Here is a 25,921-nt window from a genome sequence, read left to right as displayed (position 1 = left end):
ATATGAAACAACACACATGGAAGCAAATGAAGGGAAAGGAAAACCAAGGTTAAGGTTTCACAACTATTAAAAGAATGTTTATGGAGTTTAGTGCATTTTGACATTTTCTAAAGCATTAATTTTATTTACATGAAAGATGGCTGTCTTCATTTAGCATTGCTTTAGCATACTTACATCAGAGCACAACTTCTCCACTGGAATACCAGTGATGTTGCTGAAATTTTCTATAAAATTCTTGGGAGCGCGAAAAACTCGAAGCACTTTTTCATCTGCTCCTGACACAAACTGAAACCGCCCAATCATTGCCAGACAGCGCATGTCATATCCGTGTACTTGAGGCCTTGCAATTTCATGCCAGGTTACCTAAATGAACAGACACACAGTTAAAACACAATTCTCTAACCAGAGAAGCAGCAAGATTATGAGTTCCAAAAAAGTACTAATACTTTACTTGCTGACTTCATTACCATAAAGGAAAGTTAACAGCAACCTTCTACTGACATTCATAAAACTGATGTATACTCACATAACACCACTTAAATCCTATTCTTCCACCAAACAATTCCTGTAATTAGCAAACTGTGTCCCTGCACAGCTATGTTTAAGGCATTTACTTACCTTTGTTGCTAAGGGAACTCTGCACTTACTATGACTTCCTCATGCTAGACAGTCTGGATTAGGACACAATTTGCTTAAGAAAGAAGATCGTGTGCTAGTTACTACTTTCAAAACTGTAGCTCTGAAAGCCATAAGAAAGGTGTGATAATTACTTCACTTCTTTCATCTGTCCTTCACAAAGCACAGCAGCACTGCTGTCAGCAGGCTACAGGTTCCTACCTCCCTCCTTTCTTTAAATACTTAATTTTAGTGAGACCATTTAACTGAAAGTTTGCAAAAAAATGACAAAACCAAAATAGCTTCTTATAGGAAAAACATCTGGAAAATCCTGATTATTTTAGAAGTGTTTTTATTTGAAGTATTCATTTTTTTCTAGTTTCCCGAAATATTCATATCCATGCATCAAGCATTAATTCAAGAAAACCAGAATTAACAGCTGACTAAAAATTAGATAGACCAGTTAGTTTTACAGTCACACTAAGCAAAGAATATTAGCAAAAAAGATATTAAATTATTTAAATTTCTTTTCTAAAAATATAATTTATTCTACACAAAAAAAATTCTTTAAAAAAAAAAACACATCTTTGTTTTCTAGCAAATACACCTTCATAAAAAGATTTTTCGTGTCATATGCTAGTACTCCTATACGATATTTCAGTTGGAAAAATATATTGTGCACTTTTGAGTTAACATCTAGCAGAATTAGACTACTTCAGTATTACAATGCCTGGAAAACTGAAGCCAAGACAGAATTTACATTGTACTAGATATTATACAAATGTAAGGAAAGGCACTACATTGACTCTAAACTGAAAGGATAATTATTTGCAGTTAACTCTTAGTTCTCTTTTTACAGAGAAAAATATGAATATTAAGGTGTAATACAAACTTTTGATAGATATACAAACCATCCATTGTGTCTTGTTAAGACAAACATCAGATGTCATCTGTTGTAACTTCTCAGTTCCTGCTGAACTCAGTATGGTAAAGAAAGTACGACATTTTAAAAGCCTATGTTATCTAAGTTCATGAGCAGCAGAACTATCTACCTGGTCTTCAGGGTTCAGAAGTCCTGAACACATGCCTTCAAACAACCCATTTCTACCTCGGCCTTCCACCTCACCCCACCAACAGGATGCTACAGTTTTCTCCCACACTCCATGCAGCAACACAGGTTGACGCTGCTTGGACTGACACCTGCTCAAACTAGGCAGGGGGCTGCTCTGTCAGAACGGGAAGAGGAAGTACAGTAATTCAGTGCACACCAAACATAGATATGAAGACTGCAATCACTCTTAATTCATTGAAAAGTTTCAGGGACAGCAGGAAGAGCTGCACAGGTAAATCATACAAAGCTCAGTTATTCAGAAAATAGGATAAAAATTTAGCTAGCAGCCTACATAATGAAGAGTTGTACTTCGACAGGTCACAGAGAACATGATATTAACAACTCTTTCGAATGCTACCAACTGACATCATCTGCTAGTTCTGGACTTTGTCTCCATGTGTCAAATCCAACTCACTATCTTTTCCACAGAGCTGTTGTACCCTCCAGATTGGAGGCTAGGAGAAGGGGCAGGGAAGGAAACTGGAGGTGCCATTCCTACAACACAAGGCAAAGCTTAGCATTTGAGCTGGGACTGCCACCACTTCTGTGTGGCCTGAAAGAAGGAAATCAAGGAACTGATGCCAAATTCACTCTCCCAAATACATGAAACATCCTGTGCCAGTCTGCACTACAGAAACCTTGATGAGACAGTTGTAATAGCTGCCCTTTGCCTCCCACAACTCCTACCACAGCTTGCACAGGGCCTTACATTACTTCAATCTAGTTTCTGCCAGTTTCCTGAATGAAGCATTAGTATTGTTAGAGCATTAGAAAACGCTACATCATTTGTAGATGAGGGAAACGCTTGAGCAACTAGAAACAGGAACTTTTGCATTCCTAGACAGGGTTTCCCACATCAAAATTTAGACTTATTTTGGAACACACAACTTTATTCAGGAATAATTATTCCTGAAAAGTTTCTTGCACTGGTACCAACTGCACTCATGCAGATCAGGTAATCATTCTGGTAAAACAGTCAGTCATAAACAAAATAGTGTAAAAAATACAGTGAGAACTTTGCCTAGGCTAAGCTTGTGTAAATATCCACAGTCAAAGTTGGGTTTCTTTATGATTACCTGCAGCAGTGCTTAGCCAAGTGTTAAACAAGGGCAACAGACAGTTATCAGAATCAGCCATTAAGACCCTGGGAAAACACTTACTGAAGGTAACCCAGAGGTGAACTCAGGATTAAACAGCAGTCATGCTATGTGATTGCTAAAACTCTGCCACCAGTATTTTTAAAGTGAAAACAGCACGTACTGAATGACCAAACCAACCATTTACACAAGCAGTTTTGAACAGATCATAGCTTGGGGAAATTTAAGGTATGAGTTGTATTCAGGTGACTTGTTCCAAAATCAGCACAGACAAGCCCTCTTTACCAAGCTCGCAAAATCTTTGAAGATCGTACCTCTGTCTCATGCTTTCTTTTCCATGGAGCAAAGAGTCTAGTAGTTTGATCAGAACCAACGCTGATGATAAACTCTCCTTCTGGGTCCCATTTTACATCTTCTGCACTGTTAAAATGTCCTGAAATCACAACTTCTGGAGACCATTCTTTCTATCAAAAAAGTCACCAAAGAAGCAAGAAGTTTTCAATTGATTGATTGACATATTCTAACCAAAGTGAAAGCATCAACGTCCTTATTAAGGGAGGGGGGCGGGACGGGGGACGGGGACATTTGAAAACAGCAAATTGTTATCACTCAGAGAGGCCAAAGAGACACAAATACTGATTTATTGCTCCAATCTAAAAGAAACTTGTGTTATTGGTTCAGCTGTCATTTTTGAACAAAACACAACCATAAACAACTTTAGTCTATTCCACTGACTTTATGGTTCCCCTAGGGAAGGAACAGGTTTTAGACCCTGGGAGATTGCAACCTCCCTTCTCTGCAGCAGTGAGACTCCTACAGAATATTATATTCAGAGAAGAACTATTCCAATCATTAATTTTAAATTGTATTGTTGCTTCTATTAATGATAGTACTTACCTCAAGTGACATATAAGTGTAATTCTTTTCCGCAGTAATAGTAGTAATAATAATAAAAAAACAACATACCTTATTAACTGTAGCCTGTTTCCAAAGGTGTAGTGCTCCATGAAAAGCATGAGCAACGATCATTGAACCATCTGGACTAAACTGGCAGTCAAAAAATCCAAGGGTATTGCCACCCACTTCACCTACTCGTACCTGAATTAATGATCAGAAGTGAAATACACATGAAAATGGCCTTTAATTCATATAAACTCATCTGAATCTCACAAGATGAAAATTTAGCTACATGCAACAGTTTACATACAAAAATACATGTAAAGAATATTTTAATTGCAAAGCTAAGCACTAAAATATCATGGGAATTAAAGCTGCATGCTTTCACGCATCGCTTCATAAACATCTCATGATAGGATCTTGCTCAATCACCCAGGGGAAAGAAAACACTACGCTAGGTGACATGAGAACCCAATCTTTCTATGTTTCAGTCTGTTGGATGCAATAGTTTCTTGTCATCTGTTGCTTTCTTATTGCTCTGTTGCACAAAATGGAAAAAAGTCCAAAGGAACAGTGGTTCCCAATTACTGTTTTTCTTCCCTTTTAATTTCCAAGATTCATTACCATATTTCCACTTCCCTCTTTCTCCATGAATCCCTGCAACTTGCTACACGTTCCTTCTGTGGCATATTTTGGCCTCTGTTTTGTGCCTCCCTTGTGACTGTGCATGTATGTATGTATGCATACATACATACATACACATCTTACAGTTGCTCTACTGCTCTTCAAGGTTTTTAATTACATTAAAAGATTATTAAAATTACATTTCCAAGTGTTATTCAAGAGATAAGGACACAATTCCTTTCCAGATGAACTCTTAACATTTCTCCCATTATTACAAAGCTGCTTTTAAGATCACAATGAAATTAATCTACCTCATTTTAAAAGGCAGTGTGGATTAGTATGTCCACTTTATTAGCACTCATTCCACAAAATGAGTGAACGTCATGAAGTTCAACAAGGTCCAGCATCTGGGTCGGGGCAACCCCCCCATCAGTGCAGGCTGGGGGATGAAGGGATTGAGAGCAGCCCTGTGGAGGAGGACTTGGGGGTGCTGGTTGATGAGAAGTTGGACGTGACCCAGCAGTGTGCTTGCAGCCCAGAAGGCCAACCGTGTCCTGGGCTGCACCAAAAACAGCGTGGCCAGCAGGTCGAGGGACATGACTCTACACCTCTACTCTGCTCTGGTGAGAGCCCACCTGGAGTCCAGCTCTGGAGCCCTCAGCACAGGACAGACATGGACCTGTTGGAGTGGGTCCAGAGAAGGGCCACAAAAATGATCAGAGGGACGGAACACCTCTGCTATGAGGAAAGGCTGAGAGAGCTGGGGTTGTTCAGCATGGAGAAGAGAAGGCTCCGGGGAGACCTTATCATGGCCTTTCAGTACTTCAAGGGGGCTTATAAGAAAGATGGGCACCGACTTTTTAGTAGGGCCTATCGCGGCAGGACAAGGGGTGATGATTTCAAACTAAAAGAGGGTAGATTTAGACTAGCTCTAAGGAAGAATTTTTTACAACGAGGATGGTGAAACAGTGAACAGGTTGCCCAGAGAGGTGGTAGATGCCCCATCCCTGGAAACATTCAAGGCCAGGCTGGACAGGGTTCTGAGCAACTTGATCTCATTGAAGATGTCCCTGCTCACTGCAGGGGGGTGGGGCTAGATGACCTTTAAAGGTGCCTTCCAACTCGAACTATTCTACGATTCTATAAATACCATTCATATGGAAGTTACTTTTATATGCCATGCTAGAGGCAGAACTCTAGTCTCACCTCCAAGCAGTGGAATGATTTTGTGAAGGCTTCTTGTTCATCATACCAAAACGGACAAGAAAGAAAATGGGATGTTCCCCTTGCACCCTTCCTCCCTGCAGGTTTCCAGCTCAAGTTTCCCTCCCTCAATGCAAAAAGGATTGTTGGAGTTAAAATGCCTGATATGAACTGCAAGCTTCATATCTGAGGTCTAACCAATGCAAATGGAAAGTACAAAGAAAGAGCAACAACTTGCAATGAGCTTTACTGCACAACCCATTTTTAGAAGCTTGTAAATTTAGCCACAACTAAGCATTACAACTGGGGATACCAAATGGCATCTCTCTGATCACCCTGCTATGAACTAATTTTACTTCAAGTAGAAAGGCACTAGAACTTTTCAATGGAACAGGGCAAAAATTAAATCCACCTAATGTAATTCTCTCTTTTCTCCCAAGAGAGGATTAGAACTCTCTTTGTGACAGGACAGACCATGAACAATGGCTGGCATAACCCAACATGAACAATTTCGGCTGAACTATCGCAATTTAGAAAAGCAGGTCAACTGAAAACAAAGATATCTACCAAAGCATTAGATAAATCTGGTTGTACTACTTGTTTATTTAGGATGATCCCTATTAGAACAGCATCCAAAATACTATACTGAAACATGAGTATCCAGCTCAAATGGAAGAAAAACCTAATGACACAGCCCATGAATAAGTTACTGTGAGTAAAATCAGGCTTGTGAATTGCACGTCAGCTGCTCTGTAGTAACTGCTCGGGTGCACATTCCCACAAGGATTAACTACAAATAATTCAGGATGGTTTCTTCTTCTTCTCACCAGCAGTACACTCTGTGTGTTACTGTGCAGCAGCTGGCTTGCCACACTATGAATGCCAGGTGAGCAGAAACTCCCCAATATGGTAATAAGAAAGTAAACAAGCAATAAAAATCATACTGCATCACATCATTTTTGAAAAATACAGTTTTACTTGCAACAGAGCATCAGAATGAGTATTTTTGCGTGAAAATGCTTTTGCCTTTCTTTCCCAGCATTTTATAGAGTTTTTGTTCCCTCCAGCACACACACGATGCTGGAAACGCAACTTGAATACAGTAGATATTGTGAGAAAGACTGACACTTGCCTGTTCGAGCCAGACTCCAGATTCCTTATCAGGTTCCCAGATGATCACAGTTTTGTCCATCGATGCAGACAATATCCTCATTGGCTGTTGCATGCTGCCATCTACAGTACAAGGAAAACGATTACCCTACAACCTATGAGAATACTTTTCTAAAAGTATTTGGTCACACTGAAATCCAAACACCCTAAGAAAATTGTTCAGCATTAGAGACGTGCAGTGCAGTACTTAAATGCCAGACTTAACAAGCTCTATGTTCTTACTAGGCGTTCATTAGGAGGTATTGTATTTCTCAGCCGTAATCTCTCAAAGGAAATGTAAAACACGTACATGAGAACAACCATGTTCTACTGTTTAGTCAATCCAAATTGACATTGAAACAAATGTAATTTGGAAGAAATCTCTCTTCAGAAAGACTGCACAGCAGTTCTCAGTTCTATTCCTCAAATTAGTTTTTACAGAGAGATCTCTAGTTTAAAACAAAATAATTTCTATGCCAGTATTCACTGTGTTTTTTCCAAATTAAGTGTTAGATTCACTACAGACTTCAATAGACTGTAGCACCTTGTAATACATACAGCAGTAAGGACTGCTCCCCAAAATGCAGTGAAACACTCCGGACAACTGCCCAACACAGCCAGAACGGAGAGGAGGGAACTGGTTCACCCCACTGGGAAACCCCCAGAACTGCTGGGGTACCTTTCTTGAGGCCAGAGACACTGGTGGGCAACTCTCCATGCAGTATCTTATGTCACACCAAACCTTCTACCTTCTGCATTGAGAATGTCTCTCTCAGATCAGTCAGCCTCCTACTGAAGGAGAAGGTCTGTTTTGGGGAACCCAAGATTGGGCAGGCCACAGAACGCAAACAGCTGCACGATGCAGAAGCATGATGTAAGACACCCGCAACACTTCATGGTCTAACAGGACGGTTTTTCAGATTGCAGTGCAAGACTTACATGACTGTATTTTGCCTAAACCTTGCTTTAACACGAAAAATCTTTTATTAGTGTTTAAAAAAATAAAAAAGTGAAAGAACAGATAACTAAGCCAACATTTCTATAGCAAGTCCTGTGTCTTTCACTACAGGTATTTTGACATTCTAATTGCACTCTACTGTTCAAGTGTTGTATAAACACTGGCAAAGCTATGCTTTGCACTGGTGAAGTCACCTGCCATCAGTAACTCTAAAACATTTCAGCAAAAAAGGCACCTTTGCGAATACAAGTATACAAGGGCATTCTGATGGTGCAAGCACATCAAATCAAGAATCTCCTTCCCTTACATCCCAGGCAGACACACACCAGCAAAACAGTACCACAAAAAAGGGAAGACAAGGGCAAGATGCAAAATTCAACTCCAAGAAATATTTTTTCAATGAGAGTCTTACATTAATGCCTTAAAGTTACATGCTAGAGAAAACTGATACTCAAGGAACCCCTGGCATGTGATATTAATGCACAGAAGACTGAAGATTAATCTTCTGAATGTCGCTATTTGTTCATTTCTAGTCCAAGAAAAAGAAAGGAGTGCTGAAGTTAATGCTAACCTTCCAAAGAACAGACGTTTCAAATACATGTATCAAGGTAAAATATCAGAGCTATTAATTCATAATGATTAATTAAACCTATTTTTATTCTATAAACAGCAATTACAATAAAGCCAGTACAGCTCAGTTATTGTATTTCATTCATTAAACAAAGCATGAGTAAGAGACAGCATCATGCAACACACAATGACAGACAGAGCCTGTGCTGTAAGATGTGCTACTGTAGCAGGTTTGGCCACAACATCTATTTACTTATAAAACACTATTTGCAGAATTCAAACATTTTCATAGTCCACAGTGACAAGTGAACAAGCAAACACAACACAAAGACATGTGACTGCACTCTATGTATAACAACACTTAACTGCTAAGTGTTTGGTATCTTTTTACCTTTGCAAAAAGAAGGTTGCCAGTGAACTGCATACACCCAGTTTTCATGACCAGCCAACACCGACTCCAAAGTAACTGCATATGTTGTATCAGTACCTACCACAAATCAGACAAAAGTGCATTTCTTTCTAAAAGCCAAGAAAGACCAGGTCATTTCTTGTATCTTCTGTGAAAAAAAATCAACTGATTTCACCATTTAGCAATACCGCAAAAGCCTATTGACATTGAACAGCTCCTTGAAAACCCACTTTGCCATAAGCCATGAGTACCAGTTTAACACTAAGAGGTCAGCCTCAAGAGTGGTATCAAGGAATTCCTGGAGAACTCTCAAGAAATTTTTGAAATAAACTCTCTGACAATGGCTCTACCCATACTCTTAACTTAAGCATATTTATATCTCAAAATGACTGTAAATACAAGCATTAAGATACTTCAAATAATGTGTCAGGATTTGCAGCAAGTATCATGAGCACTTTTTTACACACATCATCATACAAACTTCATTATATTACCTAAGTTACCTAATAATTCACCCCATGTCAGCACTGCAAGTCTCTGACATTATAGTGCTCAAACAGTATGTTAAAATAACCATAAAGTAAGCCTGCACATACCTGTCTGTTCCCTCCAGTACTTTTCTAAGGTTTAAGTACTAGTAGCACCTCTTAATGAACTGAATTTGAAAGAAAATTAAAGGTATGTTATTAAACTGGAAAAGAACTGCACAACAGCCTACCTCCCACAGACAAATATATATCCTGACCATGTACTGCCTCTGGAGTATGTGTAAGAATGCACGTTGATACTAAGCTCTCACACTGCTTTACTGTTTTCTGTAACACATCATTAACTTTACATAGTCACAGCTTTAAAACAATAACTCCACTTATTCTAACAGCTGACTAAAAATAACGCAGTCAAATTGTCTCAGATTCTTTTAACACAAGAAACAAAACAAATTAGATGGTAACCCCCTTGTTAGTCCCACTGAAACCACGAACAGATACACAAGTTGTACAAGAAAATTTTACAGCTGTTACCTACTTTTGACAGTAAAAACATTCTCTTTCAGCCTTATGGAGTCATCTTCAGTTTCTGGAAACTGTTTTGATTTTGTACACACTTTCCAAATTCTTATCAAACAATCCTGAGCACAGCTTGCTAAGAAGAGGTCTTCCCCTATTTGGTAAACAACAACAAAAAACAAACAAACAACATTGAAGAGCCATGTTTTCATTGCAGCCACTGCCACAACTAACCTACCATTTTTCCAAACATTCACTACAGCATTATCCTAATTTTTCCCATTTCAAACTCACCACCAGATTAGAACATACTGACCATGGACACTCCCAAGCTTATAAGACATGGTATTTACCTTAGGGTAAATAACTGCTCATAGGTCTCCCTACTATTTATGGCCTTCGCTCTCCAAGTTCTGATAGCCTCAATACTCCTCAAGAACTTCTTTCCTCCCTCCCTTTCTTCAGAATGGTAGCGTCCTCTAATTCTTTCTATTTTATATTTGCCGTGGCAAGAAATATTTGATTAGTTAACATCTGAATAGGTTCTCCTCTTAATCTCCTATTCTTACAGGGAAACAACAAAAAAGGGGGGGGGGGGGGGGGGGGGGGCGGGACATGACTGTCTCCACCTACTTTTCCCCTTTTGAAAAAGCAGCCAAGTCTTCCTCACTCAGACACAGACATGGGCATACAGAAAAGGACAAGCTGCTAAAACTCCTATTTGTTTGCATTTAGGCACCATCAGGCAAACATACTTGAAGTAAGCAAGAATGAAGGATGCAAAAAATGAGGGATGCAAACACAAGATATGAGTGTTCTGTATCAATCCAACTGTAGTCGTAATTACAACAACTAAAATATAATTGTAGCATATGTTCAACAACTCTTATATTTTAACAGGACACAAAGTTTTATCTTGATTTTTAACATTAGTATCACCATCTCAGAAAAAAATTCAAAACCACAAAGTTTAGAAGCTGTGGTCCATTAAAATCATCTTTTGGAGGGGTAAAACAGAAGCACTGCCATTAAACTTGTATTTCACTTTATTCATCTTTCATACTGACCACAGACCGCCCATTCAACGCCTCTTATCCAATCTTCATGGCCAGGGAGTATTAATGTTTTCTGAAACTGAATAAAAATTCCCATTACATCACAGAAATACACTTAATTACCATACACATACAGGCAAATAACTCATGATTTTCAAGTTTTTTCTATTTACAGCTTCTATTATTTAAAATTGGAAAAATAAGCTGCTGCTAAAAATTCTAATTTACTGATATATTCTAAATAGGCCTTCTCGGTTTTGCCACCATTAGGTAAATGTGTCAGATTATGGCACTTCCCATATATGAGCAGGAAAGAATGAGAATTTGAGGAGCTAACACTCCAAAGGCTACAGTCTCCCTATGATACAGATAAAAGTTTTTAAAATTTATCAGCCTTACAGTGGCACATAAAGAATAACGTATTGCAGGTACAACATGGTAAATAATTTGTATTACACATGAAGTGGATGCAACTGCAGATTATGTAGAAAACGAATACAGGTAAAATCAAGTGTAAAAAGAAAAGCAGATGTTTTGAAATTATTTCAATAATTGATTTATAATATAGTACTAAGAATTACTTACGAGACCAGTAATATTCCCTATGTTTCTTAGGTTTATTGACTAATTTTCTAAGGAAGGTATACATCAAGAACTGTATCTGCTAATGGAAACCTCTGTATGAACACAGACTCAGGAACGCAAGAACACAAACACATTCCGGATTCCCTTTTAAGACCTTTCATTAGTAGTATATTTTCATTCATAACATATATATTATTACCATTTTATTTTGATTCAAGTATGGTAGAAGTGTTTATTGCTTATTTAGCATTTAAACCATTTCTATTTTTCTTTGCCCAGAAAAAGCCCTACTTCCATGACATTTTTTGACATGAGTTGACTTAAAATGTCTGAAATAACCATTACAGTTAAAGGGTTAGTGTAGTTTAGCACAAATTAATAACTATCACATTATTTAATGCATTCCATTCTGCTAAATCCCTCACCTAGGCCTACTAAGAGTTAAGATTAAATTATAACCTTTGCTATCAGCACAAGACTGCAACTGAGTTCTCTTTCCCCATCTGTAATAAAAAAATAAAATAACAAAAAATAACCAAAACAAAAAATAGCAACAGAGTAAGAAAGGTGCTCTCAAAATCTGTCTTCAGCTTCAGAGAAGATAGTCAGCAATGGCAATTCATCCAAACAATTTTACAGCTAACTAAACTTACTGAGAAATCAATGCCTCTTCTCTTTGGTCTATACTTTCCTGGCTATTCCCCAAAATCACCTTCCCATCAGGCAACATCACTCAGCTTCTCCTTGTCCTATATTTGCATTCTTAATGTTACAAAATGAGCTGTATACGAGACACATGACCAGAATAGCTTAACAGAAACTTCCAAATCAGAAAGTTTTGGACTTAAGGTTAAGAACGTGTTCTCACAGCCACACGTCACAGTTGGCTAGTCACTTCTGCACTCACTGCCACTTCTGGAGTGGCATTCCAGACAGATGTTTATGTTAAACACCCCACTGGCTATGTGTAAACAAAGGCAGGAAAAGCCCAGGAAGCAAAGTCAAACAGTGACCTAAACGTTTTTCTGAAGGCATGTTTCCAGCAATATATTAAAAAAAAAAACAAACAAACAAACAAATCTTCTTAGCAATTCACATTTCAGATAATAGTTTGAAACACCTCTTTATTAATTCATTTACATGACCTTTGACATAATGCTCTGTATTTTACATTCACCAAGTTTAGCTGGTAAATTTACTCTCAACTGAAAGATTGGTTCAGGCTGAACTGTTGCTAACATTCTTGTTTTTATGACTCCTTTTATGTTAAGTTTCAGGAGATATGCACACTCTTTAATATTAAATCTAAACACACATCTAATAGTTTTCCTACTTTTAATTTCAAGGTTTTTTTTTTTTTTTTTAAATTACCCTACTCTTCTCACATCAAAGAGAACCATTAAGAAAAGCAGACATTTGTTTTCTCTTTAAAGAGTAAAACTAATTACTTTGATGTTATTAATATCACCCAAGGTTTCTAAGCCACTTCCCAAATTGGCTTTTAGGCACCACTTAGCCTTAAGTCCAGCATGCAGTTCTTTTGTGCTATAGAACAAGCAAGCAGTCAAAGTTTTCAAGATACTGTTTCTCATAAAACTAAAAATTGTCCACTGAAACTGAGCAAGGATGTGTTGCAGTTATGCCCTCTGCTTGGGTTTTTTGTACTGTTTTTCCAGTTTTCTTTGAAATCTGTGTCTCTCTGTATCACACATTCATTTTCTTCAGATGTGTTCTGCTCTGAAACTGCATCAATTTAAAGCTTCTTGCAGATGCACAAAGTCATTATTTTTAAATGATTCAGTCAAAGTTTTTATCGTTGCCTAGGTTATATTTAGAAGTATTTTGATATGTCATTCTCATTTTTACAGATTTTATTTCTATAGCCTCAGATTCCCCCTTCTGTATTTCAGTTTTCCTCTTGGTCCTTACTGGATACGTAAGATTGCTGGAAGTTGCAGTACCACCAGCTAAATCAAACAAAAACTCAGGTTCCAATCACCTACTTCACAGGTTTTCCCATGCCTCTTAATTAACCTCTGAACATTTTTAAGTGGCAGCAATTTGGTCTCTCTTCTTTTAAGCAAAGAATAAAGCTGTTCTGTAGGTAGAGAACTAACGAAGTGTGGTTGTCAGTGGACATGCCCAGCACGCTCACTCTGCCAACTACCTCTGCCCGCACTTTGGGTACACGCCCTCCAGGACCAACCTGGTAGTATTGTTCGGCAAACTTGCCAGCTGCCACATAAGGTAAAAGAGGTCCAAGTCTTCTCAGTTTTTCTCCATCAGACACTAGATTTTATATCCCTCCTCTATCCAGCTGTTAATCTCATAGAATTAGAAAAAGCCCAAATTATCCTGGAGTCTCTTATTCCACTTCTCAATTAGGCCAAATTATTTGGGGGAAATAAACATGCACAGTAAATTCTTTTCACAGAAACAAAGCTCAACAGAGGTTTTTTTTTGTTTTAAAGCTGTATTTTGATCCTCCAGTTTACTTACTTTCCCTTGATAGGCCTGTAATATCTCAAGCAGGAAGACATATAATGGTTTCTGAAAGATTTTTCCCTGGGTACTTTTATAAATCAATACCCTGTTTCAAGAACTCAGAAAAGCAGAGAGATCATTTTCTCTCTACTGCATAACACAGTAAGGGATCTCTGGTTAAGGGAGTCTTAAAGGATTTGAAGCCTGCCACTCAATTTCAAAAACCAAACAGTATTTATGAATAAATATATTTCAACTGTAAAATTCTTAAGTTTACCAAAGGCAGCCTGAATCAGCTAACTCAGGATGCCTCATCCTCCCTCAGAGTATAACAGCGCCCTCCCAGTTTCATTAGAAAGTCCTGTTATGAATTTACATTCCACCTTGGCGTTCATACAGTCTTTTTTAGGACATTAACTAAAGTAAGAGGTTTCCAAGAATCCCAATTAACAGGACAGAGCTATGGGCTGAGGGAGGGAAGGATGCAGAAGTTTAGATTCTAATCACTCTTCTATACCAAGTTCTAGTGGAAAACGACAGGATGACACTAACACTTCCTTCAAATACCTCTAAAAGTAGAACTACAGAAGCCGTAAAAAGAGGTGTCAGCAGATCTGAGAGAACCTGACTAAAGAGGAGAACCTGCCTGTAGCAGCTAGGAAGGAATTTACAGCAGAAGGCTCACAAGGATGTTTTCATTCTGTTAATAGCTGTAATGTACTACGCAGGCACTTTTAATCCACATGGAATCAAATCTGGGCTCTTCTCTTTGAGGTCTGTACAGTCTATTTAGTTAAAAGACATGTTCTAGAAACTTAAGATAGATACCAACCAGAAGTCCCACCTCATTTTAAAAAAGTGAGACTCTGAACCCCAACTCTGCCAGGACAGCTGGTGAAAATACTTCCTAAAATTGAAGGTGTGAAAAATAACACATGTAAAATAACTGAAAATTCCTCACCCCTTGTATGAATAAAGTTGCCAATCTCCAAAAAAAGACAGCAGCATAAACTTGCTTATGAAGCTAAGAGCTTGTTTATTCCAGTTGCCTGCCTTTATCCTCCACAGACTGACTACTTTTAAGAATGGCTAAGAATGCTGTTATATTCAAAAGTGTGGTCAACAACTGGCAAAATAAGCGATGTACCTATGAACATTTTTGGCAGTCAAACTGCATATTATTTGTTAATCTGAACCATACAAGTGAACAAGTTCCAGATTTTGAATGAGGAAAATCAACTGCGCAGCCCCCGAGACAGAAGTCTTTCTTTAGCTCACTGAGAATCATAAATGGCATTCCACCATTGCTAATTCCCAGAGAATGTCATTAAACTGATTGAACTCATGAACTACATAGAAAAAAAAAAAAATCCCTGAGAAAGCAATCCTCCTTTCCTGCTTCATGGTCACAAAAATCACTGAACATAGCAGACACAGGATGAAGTATTTATTTTATTGTGACAAAAAAGAAATATCTTATTATTGCATACGGCAGTGTGAAGAGGAAAAATTATGCATAAAGTAGCTTTTATCTCTCTCAAAAAGCAAAAAGTAGTATTTGTTCTTTAAGGCGACTGTGTCTGAACAAATCCAGAAAATTAAGTGATTCCTACACGTGTCAGTTTCAGTGGGGGTTGCTGAATGGTAGGTTTATTGGTGCACTGAGGGCAGGGTTTGTCGTTTCAGGTTGGTTTGTGACAGAAAGGAGTGACACTGAGTTCTGTTTTGGAAAACAGTCATTCAACACGTGCTTTAGAGTCTAATAAAACTTCTGAACAGATGCAAGAGAGGACAGAATCTCTTTCTAGTGCTCCAAAGGAACATTTCTCTGCATGAAAAACAAAAGATTGCTAGCTTCCAAATAATACACTAAAAATGCGTGTGCTTTTAGAAGCTCAGACACTCCTTGAAATTCTTCTTTCAACATTCAGAAGCATTCAGCACAAAGGGTGTACTTAGAAACAAACATACAATTCCACAGATAGAAATCATATGAGTTTCATTGTAAGAATTTACAGACTGAAAGTAACATCATTTCCATACGAAGCATTCAGCTCCTGGATACTTAGTAAAGACAACAGTCGTAGCTATTTTTTATCAGTGGGAATAGAAACACAGGCTATCTTCACACAGGGAAAAAATCGGAAAAACTAACGCTTTTATGCACCGAATCCAATCCCAACATTCTGTATGTGCATTTCATCGTTACCTAGAAAAATGGATGAACTATTTGAACAGAGGTAGTTGCATGTGATGGCTACCTAGAGACAGATAACAGTTATTGAAGAACCTCAAAAAAGTCAGCAGCACATGTGAAACGAAAAGCAGCAGAAAAACCAAGTAACAGTCTGAGCAAGAGACAAAAACTGTAATTACCTGGCCATTCTGCTGTATAAACAAATATATTTTGCAGTCGTCACCACCGCAAGCCAGTATTGGTACTGGAAAGAAGAAAAAAAGTCTTCGTTACCCAAGTTCCAAAATCTAATACTCTAGGATATGAAAAAATAAATAACAAAAATCAATATAGTATCAATAAATATCTTAATAAAAACAGACAGGCAAACATAATGCCACTTTTTATGTTTTCTGAATTAGACACCTAATACTGTTTGAAATAAACTAGTATTTCAAGAACACAAAACTCCCAAGTTATTTTGGCATGTAAATAATATCGAGAAATATGCAAGATGTTAAAGAGCAGCTTCCTTCAAGCTCATATATGTGTAGGAAGTTCATGTATTAGACGTTTTTAATTCTGTTCATTTTGTTGATAGCGACAGGCATTTGCTCTAAATACAAAAGGAGCAAGCAGCAAAACAAAATGACTCAAAACTAATAACAGTTCAAGTCTTAAATCAACTGAAATAATATAATATAGATGGAGGCAGCATAATTATTACACAGCAAATAAAAAGACAGACTAAAAAAAGACAGCCAGACCACCACTCACTGTACACAAGGACATGAAAGCAATTAACTCATTATACACCTATTCAAGTCTTGAGTAGTAGATTACTTCTACGAGCTATCTAGAAAGTGCACAAAAAACGTAAGTCTATTGAATCAAACTAGACAACAGTTACGTCTAAAGGGAAAGCAAGAGAATTTAGGCAAGTTTTACTTCATCTCTCTCACAGAAGATGATGGGGAAAAATAGTTTTAACCCTTGCTCCACTCTTTTGAGGTCATAAGGATGAAGTAGTACTGCTAGGGACTGAAGTAGCAAAAGAAAAGGAATTCATTACAAAATCATGAAGAAGTAAGTTATCAGGGCTAGACATTCACATTTCTCAAGTCTGGGTAAAAAACAAAACACTAAATTTCACTAAAATCAACTACTGCATTTAAAAAAACTAAATGTCCTCCCTTTAAAGAGATAATTTTATCTTTATGGGTAGACCAAAAAAATCAACTTGAATACTCGTAAGTTTATGCTCTTATGCTGATTTCCTCTTTCTGTCTGTACCAAATCTGTGCCTAGTTACCTGCTGCTCCTCTCGCACTTCTAAGTCACACTTCACATTCTTACACCTCCATCACTTGCTGCCTCTCCAACCTATAAGTCACATTTCACCTCCATCTCCTCCTTGCCTTACAATGGACCAAAAAAAGACTGCTTTGGACTGGAAGTAACATGCTGTTTTGAAAGAAGACCTGGTCTTGAGATTCACACCACAAAATATGCTGCAACGTATGTTCTTGGAGCCTGTATCATCCTTCACTGAGAAATACATTTTCGAGATCATTACAGTACTTGCATACTTATTCAATGGGATAAAAGTTTGACTAATAAAAACAAGAAGAGAATTATGATCTAGTTGCTGCATCAGACAAATACAAAAGCTTTCACTCACAAAGTTCTATCAAGAAGCACGTAACTGGCAAAAACAGACTAGCATATAGTTTTTCCCATAAATGCTCTAGAGTATTAGAATTTGGATCTGATTGAGATAAAGTCCTGCAAAGGAAATAGAAAAAGTGAGTTGGAAACTGTGGTCCAATTGCAATGGGGACAGTGTGACTGGCAAAGCTTTTTCAAGTTCACTCACTCATTTTTTCACCTGTTGCAACTCAATTCTGAGGAGATAATTATTGTTTGTCAGAGGCCAAGCTACAGCATGCCAATTATCCAGGTGGTAGGAAGAATCACAGTATATGACAAAAGAACTGATCAAGATCTGTTGAATAGTAAATCCTATTCCCAGCATTTTAGAATCAGTTTCTGCAGACACTGCAAGGCAAAAAGCAACCAACCAAACAAAACAGTACAAAGCTTTTCTTCAAGACTCAGAAAACAACTGTAAAGAAACTCCTTAACTAAAAGGCTGCCAGTAAAGCGCTTAAGTTATACTCCAGCTGGAAACGATTGTTGAGGTTTTTGTGAGCAGTCTATTGGCTTTCCCCATTTGACTTCTTCACAAAAATGGTTAACTTTTTTTTTTTTAAATCATTTATTTTCAAGAACAAGCAGTTAAAATACTAGGCATTGTGAACTTAAATGTCTTTTGAAAGTTAAAGCACCCATTACATATGCATCAATTTTCGACGCGAGCTTTAAATTTCTTTGCTTGGCAAAACTACAGGTTACTGTAAATGCTTCTAGTTCAGGAGAGTAGTTTAAGACCTTCAGAAAAGTAATTCTGTATTTAATTCCTGAGTTAAGAACTGCAGACTGTCCTCAAAAGACTCTTTAAATCTTAATACAGTTGCCAACATAGCCTTCATAAAGATTTCAGAGCAACTCCTGAAATTATCACAGATCATTATTCCCTGAAGCTCATTAAAATTCCAAATTGCCATTACAGATTAATGTTTCTGACAAAATGATCAGCAGTAACATTTTCAATAATAAACTTTAAGCTACTTTATTTAGATTTCAGAATTAACATACTCTTCTGAACAAAAACAGTTCAGTTTTACAGACAACTTTGTCAGGTTTAGGGAGAAAACACAGAACATAGCTATGCTGTATTAAAAGCCCCTTTACAGATTTCTAGGTGAAACATTTCCAACCATATATTTATGGTTCAAAATCTAAACTGTTTTTTGACAATTTTAGCAGCACAGATCATTAATATTAGAACTGGTATTAAAAACATAAATGTGTAGGACTTTTTTTTTTTTCTAAATTTCCATACAAAACCTACACAAATAATTTCTCATCTCAAAATAATTTCAGTTCTTTAGAAAAGTAAAGTACCCTTTTTCAGGTTATGAGCACTGTGTTGTTTTGGTTAACTAATTTGAATTGGGATGGGAAGAGGCCATAATAATGGGTCGTCCTGCTCCGAATGCAACTTTAAACACCACTGGGTACTGGGGACTCTGGGAGATTTCCACAGCAAAACAAAATGCTTGCTATTACACCATTTAAAGAAGCTTCAAGCACTCCATGAAATTTTGGTTTCAGAAGCATTTCATTTTAAGAATTGATATGATAATCTTCATTTAAGGTTTTTCCAAAATGAATAGTCATTTCTTTTACATACAACATGATTTCAACATTAAACAGATGCACGCTCTAAAGTGTTACAGTGATAATTTCTTACCTGTACAGTATCATAAATGAAGAAATAATCTATTGCTTTGCAATATGAATTTTATACTCATTAAACTGGCACCACAGACACTTCACTTCCAATGAAAATTCACATTGGAGGTAATGATTTTAATTCACCCTCAAGCCTTTTAGCTTCATCTCAACAATCACCTGTTAGTATATTTACAGGAAAAATAGAGAGAGAGGTTTAAAGTTCTTCAGCGGTGCAGATGCTGCTTTTGATATTAGACACACTGTGGAAACGGACATTAGCATTTCCAAATGGGACAACTCATCATCACAGAGTTTTCATATATCCCAGAATTATCACAAGCCATAGTATAAAATAAGCTTCTGTACACCTGCTCTGGAGGCATACAATCAAACAACACATCAGTGTGACACACACACAGCAAATAGTTGAAAACTCGAGATACAGTAAGAAACTTTAGTACGTTTTCTCTTGGGAGCCTGGCACTCCTCCATCCCGGTGAAAGGCTCTAATGACACTTAAAACACAAACCAATTCATCACATGTGTCTGGCTTGAGGATACATTTAGGGGTATTTTTTTTTTAAAAAAAAAAAAAAGGCTTCTAGAAATTTGCAACAGAAGAACATTTCTGTGGCAGGCTACAAAATCTCAACATTTACGTTAACAGAAAACTATACAAACCATACTGAACAGTCAGGTTAAACTTGTTCAGCATCTCAATTTTTTCACATTTAAGACTGAAAAGGTGATAAACACTGCTTGTTAACCTGCAATTTTTGATGCAGGCCTGACAATTCTTTTTCTGGATGTTGCCCTTCAATCCAAACAAGAAGAATGAACATACAGAGCAGCACCACAAGGAGTGGGTGAAACTAACAGCATCATCCTACCCCACTCACTTACAGCCCTGCTACCCGCTTTTTAAACTCTCTGTCTCAGGAGTTCAACTAACGAACTTCACTTGAGCATCATTTTGAAGACACTGTAATCAGCCAGTATTTTTCTAATTGCTAAGAACAGTTCAATGAAAATCTTTAGATACAAGCAGCAGCTTAGGCTGATTCCGTAAAAAACAAAAAAATACGGCACAAGGGCCTAGAGTAAGTCAAATGAAAATCTATTTGCGGCATTTCTTAGATTTTACATTTCCTGCATTGATATTCAAGATGTGCAGCTGTACTTACCATTGCTGCCAGGCAAGAAGGATAAGCAGACATCCATAACAAATCCATTTCCAAACTGCAGAATTTCAATGCATTTAGCTGGAAAACAAGGACAGGGTTGATCTCCTTCATCTTAAGTATTACAGTTACATTGTCATTTCCTACTACATTATGTAGTTAAAATTTCCCATTTAATTTTGTTTTAAGGAGCTGAGAAACTGCTACATTTTTCAGAAGCCTAAATAATAACGTTATCTCCTGTGGGGTCACAGAAATCCATCCAGAGTTCGCAGATAAATCAGTGTTCTCCACTGAGTATTAAAGTTGTACAGCTTCACTGTGGTAACACATCAGAAGTGATAAATATTGCAAATTATATCCTGTGGCAACAGCATTCACTACACAAGAAGCTAAAACTGAATCCATTTTCTACAAGAGCAGACAGAGAGATGAGCAAAAAACAACCCTCCTGAAAACACTCATGAGATCCTAGAAGTGGTTGAACTGGTAAGCCACCAAGATCAGGGTAACCAACAGGATAGCAGAAAAACCTCTCCACAGAAGCGGAATAGGTCCACCCACCACTGGAACCCACAACAGCAATACAAACAGGAAAGGACAGGACTTCACGGTCTTCTTTGGGAGCATGAGAGATGCCTTCCAGAACACGGGACTGAAGATTGGCAACTCCTACCTATTTCTCTTGTGTAGGCCAGGCAACGTGAAATCCTCAAGTACACCAGATAAGGAAAAAAGCAGCTTGAGAGATGCAGTCAGTACAAATCAACTAGCAAATAACACTTTAAAACTAGATTATCCACCCTATTTATTTCTTATGCATTTCAAAGAGCTGTTCTCCCGCATGTCCGTGCAAAGGCCTTGTCTACCAGAAGGTCAAGATCCTATTATCCTGCGCTTCATTGGACTCAAGCCAATAGTAGCAAACAAGTGTTCAGTTTTACCTCACCTTTCTAATGCCAGCATTAATCACTTTACTAAGTAATTTTACTTCACACACAGATACAGCTAGTATGCCCCCATGTTACAAGGCAAAATGATGGTTCAGATTATCAGATTCTGAATACATATTAAAAGGAAACAAGTAAATTCAGCCAACGCATCACTGAAGAAAAGCAAAGATAAATCATTCTATGGAGTAAACCTGGCCCAAAGAGCTAAACCATTATAATCCTCAGCTTTCAAAGAACACCACCGTGGTTTGATGTACTGAAGTTTGAAGAGAAATCCATGTAGCTGCATTAAAAGATGTCAGTATTTAGCCAAGTACTTCAACGGATAAGCATTCATCATTTTCATTAAGTCACTGTGTTGTCCCTAATGTTAAACAAAAGTTACCTTCTGAACCGTGCCGAGACCAGATTCTCACAGTAGAGTCAGAAGCTGCAGAAGCTACCAGCAGCATTAAGTCAGGTTCTTCTGACTGGTAGACAGCATCCACAGCACAAACAGCTTCAGCATGGCCTTTGAGAGGAATGCTTTTCACAAGCTGAACACATCAAAAAGTTTTACAAAGTTATAGAAATAAACAAAATTAAATTCCAGTAACTTCTCTGAAACAATTTTTAAAGCCATTTTAAGAAATAAAATCATTTAATACCCAAAACGAGTCACATGCCTGCAATGGCACGGCATCTGCCACACTATACTTAAGATATAGTATATATCTTATATAGCATATTCCAGGAAAACACAAAGAAGGGATACAGCAGTAATGAGTATAAACTTGGTAAGATTTTGTTCAGAGCTGAACAGAATTAAATGTTCCTGTGTACACTACACAAACCTCACCATTCTTTGAGGAAAACTAGAAACAGTATAGAAGTTAGGAAAAGCAGTTTTCCTTCCTTTTTCTCCTTCTCTTGCCCCTCACCCTAAGGAATATCTCATAAAGTCTGGAGAACCTTAGTGAAGAAGACAGAGCAGAGAACACAATGGAACACGTAGCAGCTACAGCAGCTCTAACAGCAATGTTTAGTGTGTTCTCGCAAACCAAAACAGCTTTTTACTCCTTCAAAATACTGACATGAAAAACAAAAACTCTAAGTTTAGACTCAAGTACCTACTTTCTTAGTGAATGAATACAGCCGAATCAAGTTGTTATCTGTTCTTTAAACACAAAAAGCAGAAGGAGAAGCTTTCAATTCTGCAACCAGAAGTCACCCAGTATTTATCCAAATTTTGTCATAAATGCACTTGACATCTCACATAGCCTGGCAGGCCCCCAGTAAGAATTTTCGATTGATCTGATACAGAACTTTGCCCGCTTTTAAGCATTTATACTAGTCTAGAACTGTTGTTAAAATGTGTACACTTAGTCACATTCTTTTTTCAAAGACCGCCATAAGGCTGTGCATCAGCAGAAAAAGTTAATACAGAAATCTTTAAGTTATTCCAAATAAATATGTAAACAGCTACAGTGGATCCAAAATTATTTATTTCCAGGAACATTCCCCCATCAAACTAGGTGCATTTCCCCCCAGTACATGTTCTCGCGCATTTTAAAATGCCAAGTCTAATCTCGTTTGAGATTGGCTGTGTAGGTAACCCACACAGGCTTTCACAAATCAATGCCTAATAAGATTTTAAAAGTCAGATAATATTTTTCTATCTAAATTTCAGTTCATTCTGAAGGCTCTTCTATACCACGTTCCATCTTTTGCCTTACATTTTACAGTATGAATAATAAATCAGCATGTCTCCACACTTTTCTCAATTTCTCTGTCAAAACTCGATTGTTGCACAGATTTTTTTTAATTTCTTTTTAAACACCTATCCCAACTTGTATATCACCCTGGTAAGAGTACGTATATACAAACACTACATTGTTACACAGATCGACTGAAAATCACTAGAAACAGCAATGAATAAACAAGGAAGAAGAGTACTGGAAATGTCAACTAAAAATGAACTTCATGGTCTGAAGATTTTAAGGCAGTTTAAAGGAAAGTGCTACATGAGATCAGAAAGCTCATGACTCAAGAACAGACAAACAGCAACTTCTAGACATGCTAGACAAATGCACCCGATGACTGGTTAGCTAATTTCTTAATGAAGGCTGATCTAAAAAAGGATAAACTATGGAAAAGAAAAAACAGCATTTAAAGTAAAGCATCACATGACAGAATACCAACAATTTGATGGAGATACACACGGGGTTCAATACTCACGGCAAAACAAAGAGGCACAAACAAGAAGTACAGACAAAACAGGTAATTTGTGGTATGCGAGCAACTAGGGCGGGGGGAGCTTCAAAAAGAGGTTGTTCCTGCTTACCTGATTATTCCACGTTCCTATTCCATTCCATTCCCAAAGAATGAGTTGTTTATCAGATCCACCAGAAATTAAGTCTGTTTCAGAAGCTAAAACACACATTCTGGTAAGTTTTGCAAACACTTACTTTGTAACAGCGCTGTCAACAACAGAAGCTGTTACACTGCTTACTACTCACAAAATATGGTGTATCAACTGTAAGCAAAGTTTCCATCAAAATGAAGTATAGCTAATGAGTTGCATTGTACAGGTCAGCTTAAGAGCAAGGGTATTCTCTGAGACAACATAAAGAGAAAAGTCACAGGAATATTTAAAGTTCTGTATGAATGTGATTAATATTTCTTTCCAAAAAGATTCTCAAGTCCAACAGTGTAATTTAACACTTTCTTTTTTTGTTTGGTCTTTTTGGAGGACAGGAAAATAAAGTAAGAGAAACGTAACCAAACAGAATTCAAAGCTTCCCATGAAAACTTAATTCCCAAGTTCCCTGAAAATAATTTCTTTTAATCAATTTTAAGAAAAAAATGTTTCAGTGCAACCTGTTGAAAGGACAGCAGCTTGTACCACTATTAAAATGGAACGTTTTCACCTCGGTACTTCCCCTCCAAAAAAACAACAGGCACCCCTCCAAAAAAACAACAGGCACATTACATTAATAGCCTAATCAACAGCCCCCTTTCCCTTTGTCATCGAGCTTCTACAAATACCTAAGGGCAAGAATACGTGCCTTTGAGAAGGCTGCACTTAAGCAACTTTAAATCCTGGAATTACTATCAAGCAAAAGCCTCATAAGAGTCTCAAACATTTCCATCCTGAAAGATTATTTTTCCGTGGATATGACCTCTATGTGACTTACAGCTTTATAGTCAGAGATTTCTTAGAAGGCCTTGAAAACCAGTTTACGAAGTCAAAACATGCAAAACTCCAAACCCTTCGCAAAGAGCCCGGTGGCAGCACAAGGACAGAATCACAGAATGGTAGGGGTTGGAAGGGACCTCTGTGGGTCATCTGGTCCAACCCTTCTGCCAAAGCAGGGTCACCTACAGCAGGCTGCACAGGACCTTGTCCAGGCGGGTCTTGAATATCTCCAGAGAAGGAGACTCCACAACCTCCCTGGGCAGCCTGTTCCAGTGCTCCGTCACCCTCAGAGGGAAGAAGTTCTTCCTCGTGTCCAGATGGAACTTCCTATGCTTCAGTTTGTGCCCGTTGACCCACAGCCGCCGACCCCTCAGAGCTGCCGCAGCACCCGGGCTGCTGCCGGGCCGGGAGGAGACAGCCCGACCCGACCCCCCGCCTCACCGGAGCGCTCACCTCAGTCCGGCCGCTCAGATTCCTCCGGAGCCGGCCCTCAGAATCCCCGCCGGGAAGCTGGGCTCAAGGCGAGGGGACGCGCTGGAAGCGCGGCAGCTCCCTCCCGCCTTCAGCTCCTCCCGGTTTAGGCCGCGGCCTCCCTGCTGCCGAACCCTCCGCCCCAGCCAGGGGCCGGCCGGCAGCGCCCGCGGCCCCGGCCCCCGCCGCGGCGGACACCCGCACCCCAAGGGGACGGGGAGAGAGGGAAGGAGAGAGGTCGCGCTACTCACCGCCGCCCGGCCTCCGGGCCCAGCGCACGCAGTTCACCCTGCCGGCGTGCCCGCGGAGAACGGCGGCCACCCGCCTCGCCTGCGGGAGAGCCAGAAAGCACCGAGCGTGAGGCCGCGGCCCCGGCCCCGGCCCCGGCCCACCCCACGGCGCCTCAGCTCACCGCCGGCTGGTAGAGGACGACGTCGCGGCAGCTGCCGAAGGCGAGGAGCTCCCCCAGCCCCCAGGACACGGCCCCGCCGCCCGCCCGGTTGGCGCAGCAGGCGACGTGACAGACTTCCACGGGCGCCGCCATCTTCCTCCCCCCGCAGCTCCCGTGGCAACGACCCGGGGGGGCGGGGCCCGAGGCGCGAGAGGCGGCCGCTGGGTGGGGGGGGAAAATCTGCGTGTCCGTGGGGTCAGGAGGAGGCGGCGTGAAGGCGGGTGGGCGAGGGGAGAACCTGGCGTTGGGCTCCTGGCGCTGGGCCCGGTCTGAGGGAGCCCCGCGGGCCGGGACGGGCCTCCCCGGCGCGGCAGAGGAACGAGGGGGGGGTGGGTAATCTTTATTGCACCTTTATCAAACACTCAAAGGTTTAAGAAGTTTAAAACT

At 39.0% G+C, this 25,921-nt stretch overlaps 1 protein-coding gene across 1 annotated transcript in view; it reads right to left on the bottom strand.

Moving 5' to 3' along the window:
- The window catches only part of ELP2 (elongator acetyltransferase complex subunit 2), a 40,399-nt gene extending 14,734 nt beyond the window's left edge, over positions 1-25,665 (bottom strand). The window contains exons 1-13 of the mRNA XM_075416660.1: positions 25,496-25,665; positions 25,335-25,413; positions 23,758-23,843; positions 21,820-21,970; positions 20,485-20,562; positions 16,141-16,205; positions 10,708-10,774; positions 9,660-9,794; positions 8,616-8,711; positions 6,680-6,780; positions 3,790-3,921; positions 3,138-3,287; positions 175-363 (exon numbers count right to left, since the gene is read on the bottom strand). Of these exons, the coding sequence (XP_075272775.1) occupies positions 175-363; positions 3,138-3,287; positions 3,790-3,921; positions 6,680-6,780; positions 8,616-8,711; positions 9,660-9,794; positions 10,708-10,774; positions 16,141-16,205; positions 20,485-20,562; positions 21,820-21,970; positions 23,758-23,843; positions 25,335-25,413; positions 25,496-25,627 (1,461 nt within the window). The 5' untranslated portion in view covers positions 25,628-25,665. The remainder of the gene's footprint in view (positions 1-174; positions 364-3,137; positions 3,288-3,789; positions 3,922-6,679; positions 6,781-8,615; positions 8,712-9,659; positions 9,795-10,707; positions 10,775-16,140; positions 16,206-20,484; positions 20,563-21,819; positions 21,971-23,757; positions 23,844-25,334; positions 25,414-25,495) is intronic.
- Positions 25,666-25,921: the final 256 nt, after the last annotated feature.

The sequence above is a fragment of the Opisthocomus hoazin genome, chromosome 3 (assembly GCF_030867145.1).
Source record: "Opisthocomus hoazin isolate bOpiHoa1 chromosome 3, bOpiHoa1.hap1, whole genome shotgun sequence".
In the NCBI taxonomy this organism is placed as follows: domain Eukaryota; kingdom Metazoa; phylum Chordata; class Aves; order Opisthocomiformes; family Opisthocomidae; genus Opisthocomus; species Opisthocomus hoazin.
Note: the sequence above shows the minus strand (reverse complement) of the source record. Positions and strands in the feature narration are given on the sequence as shown.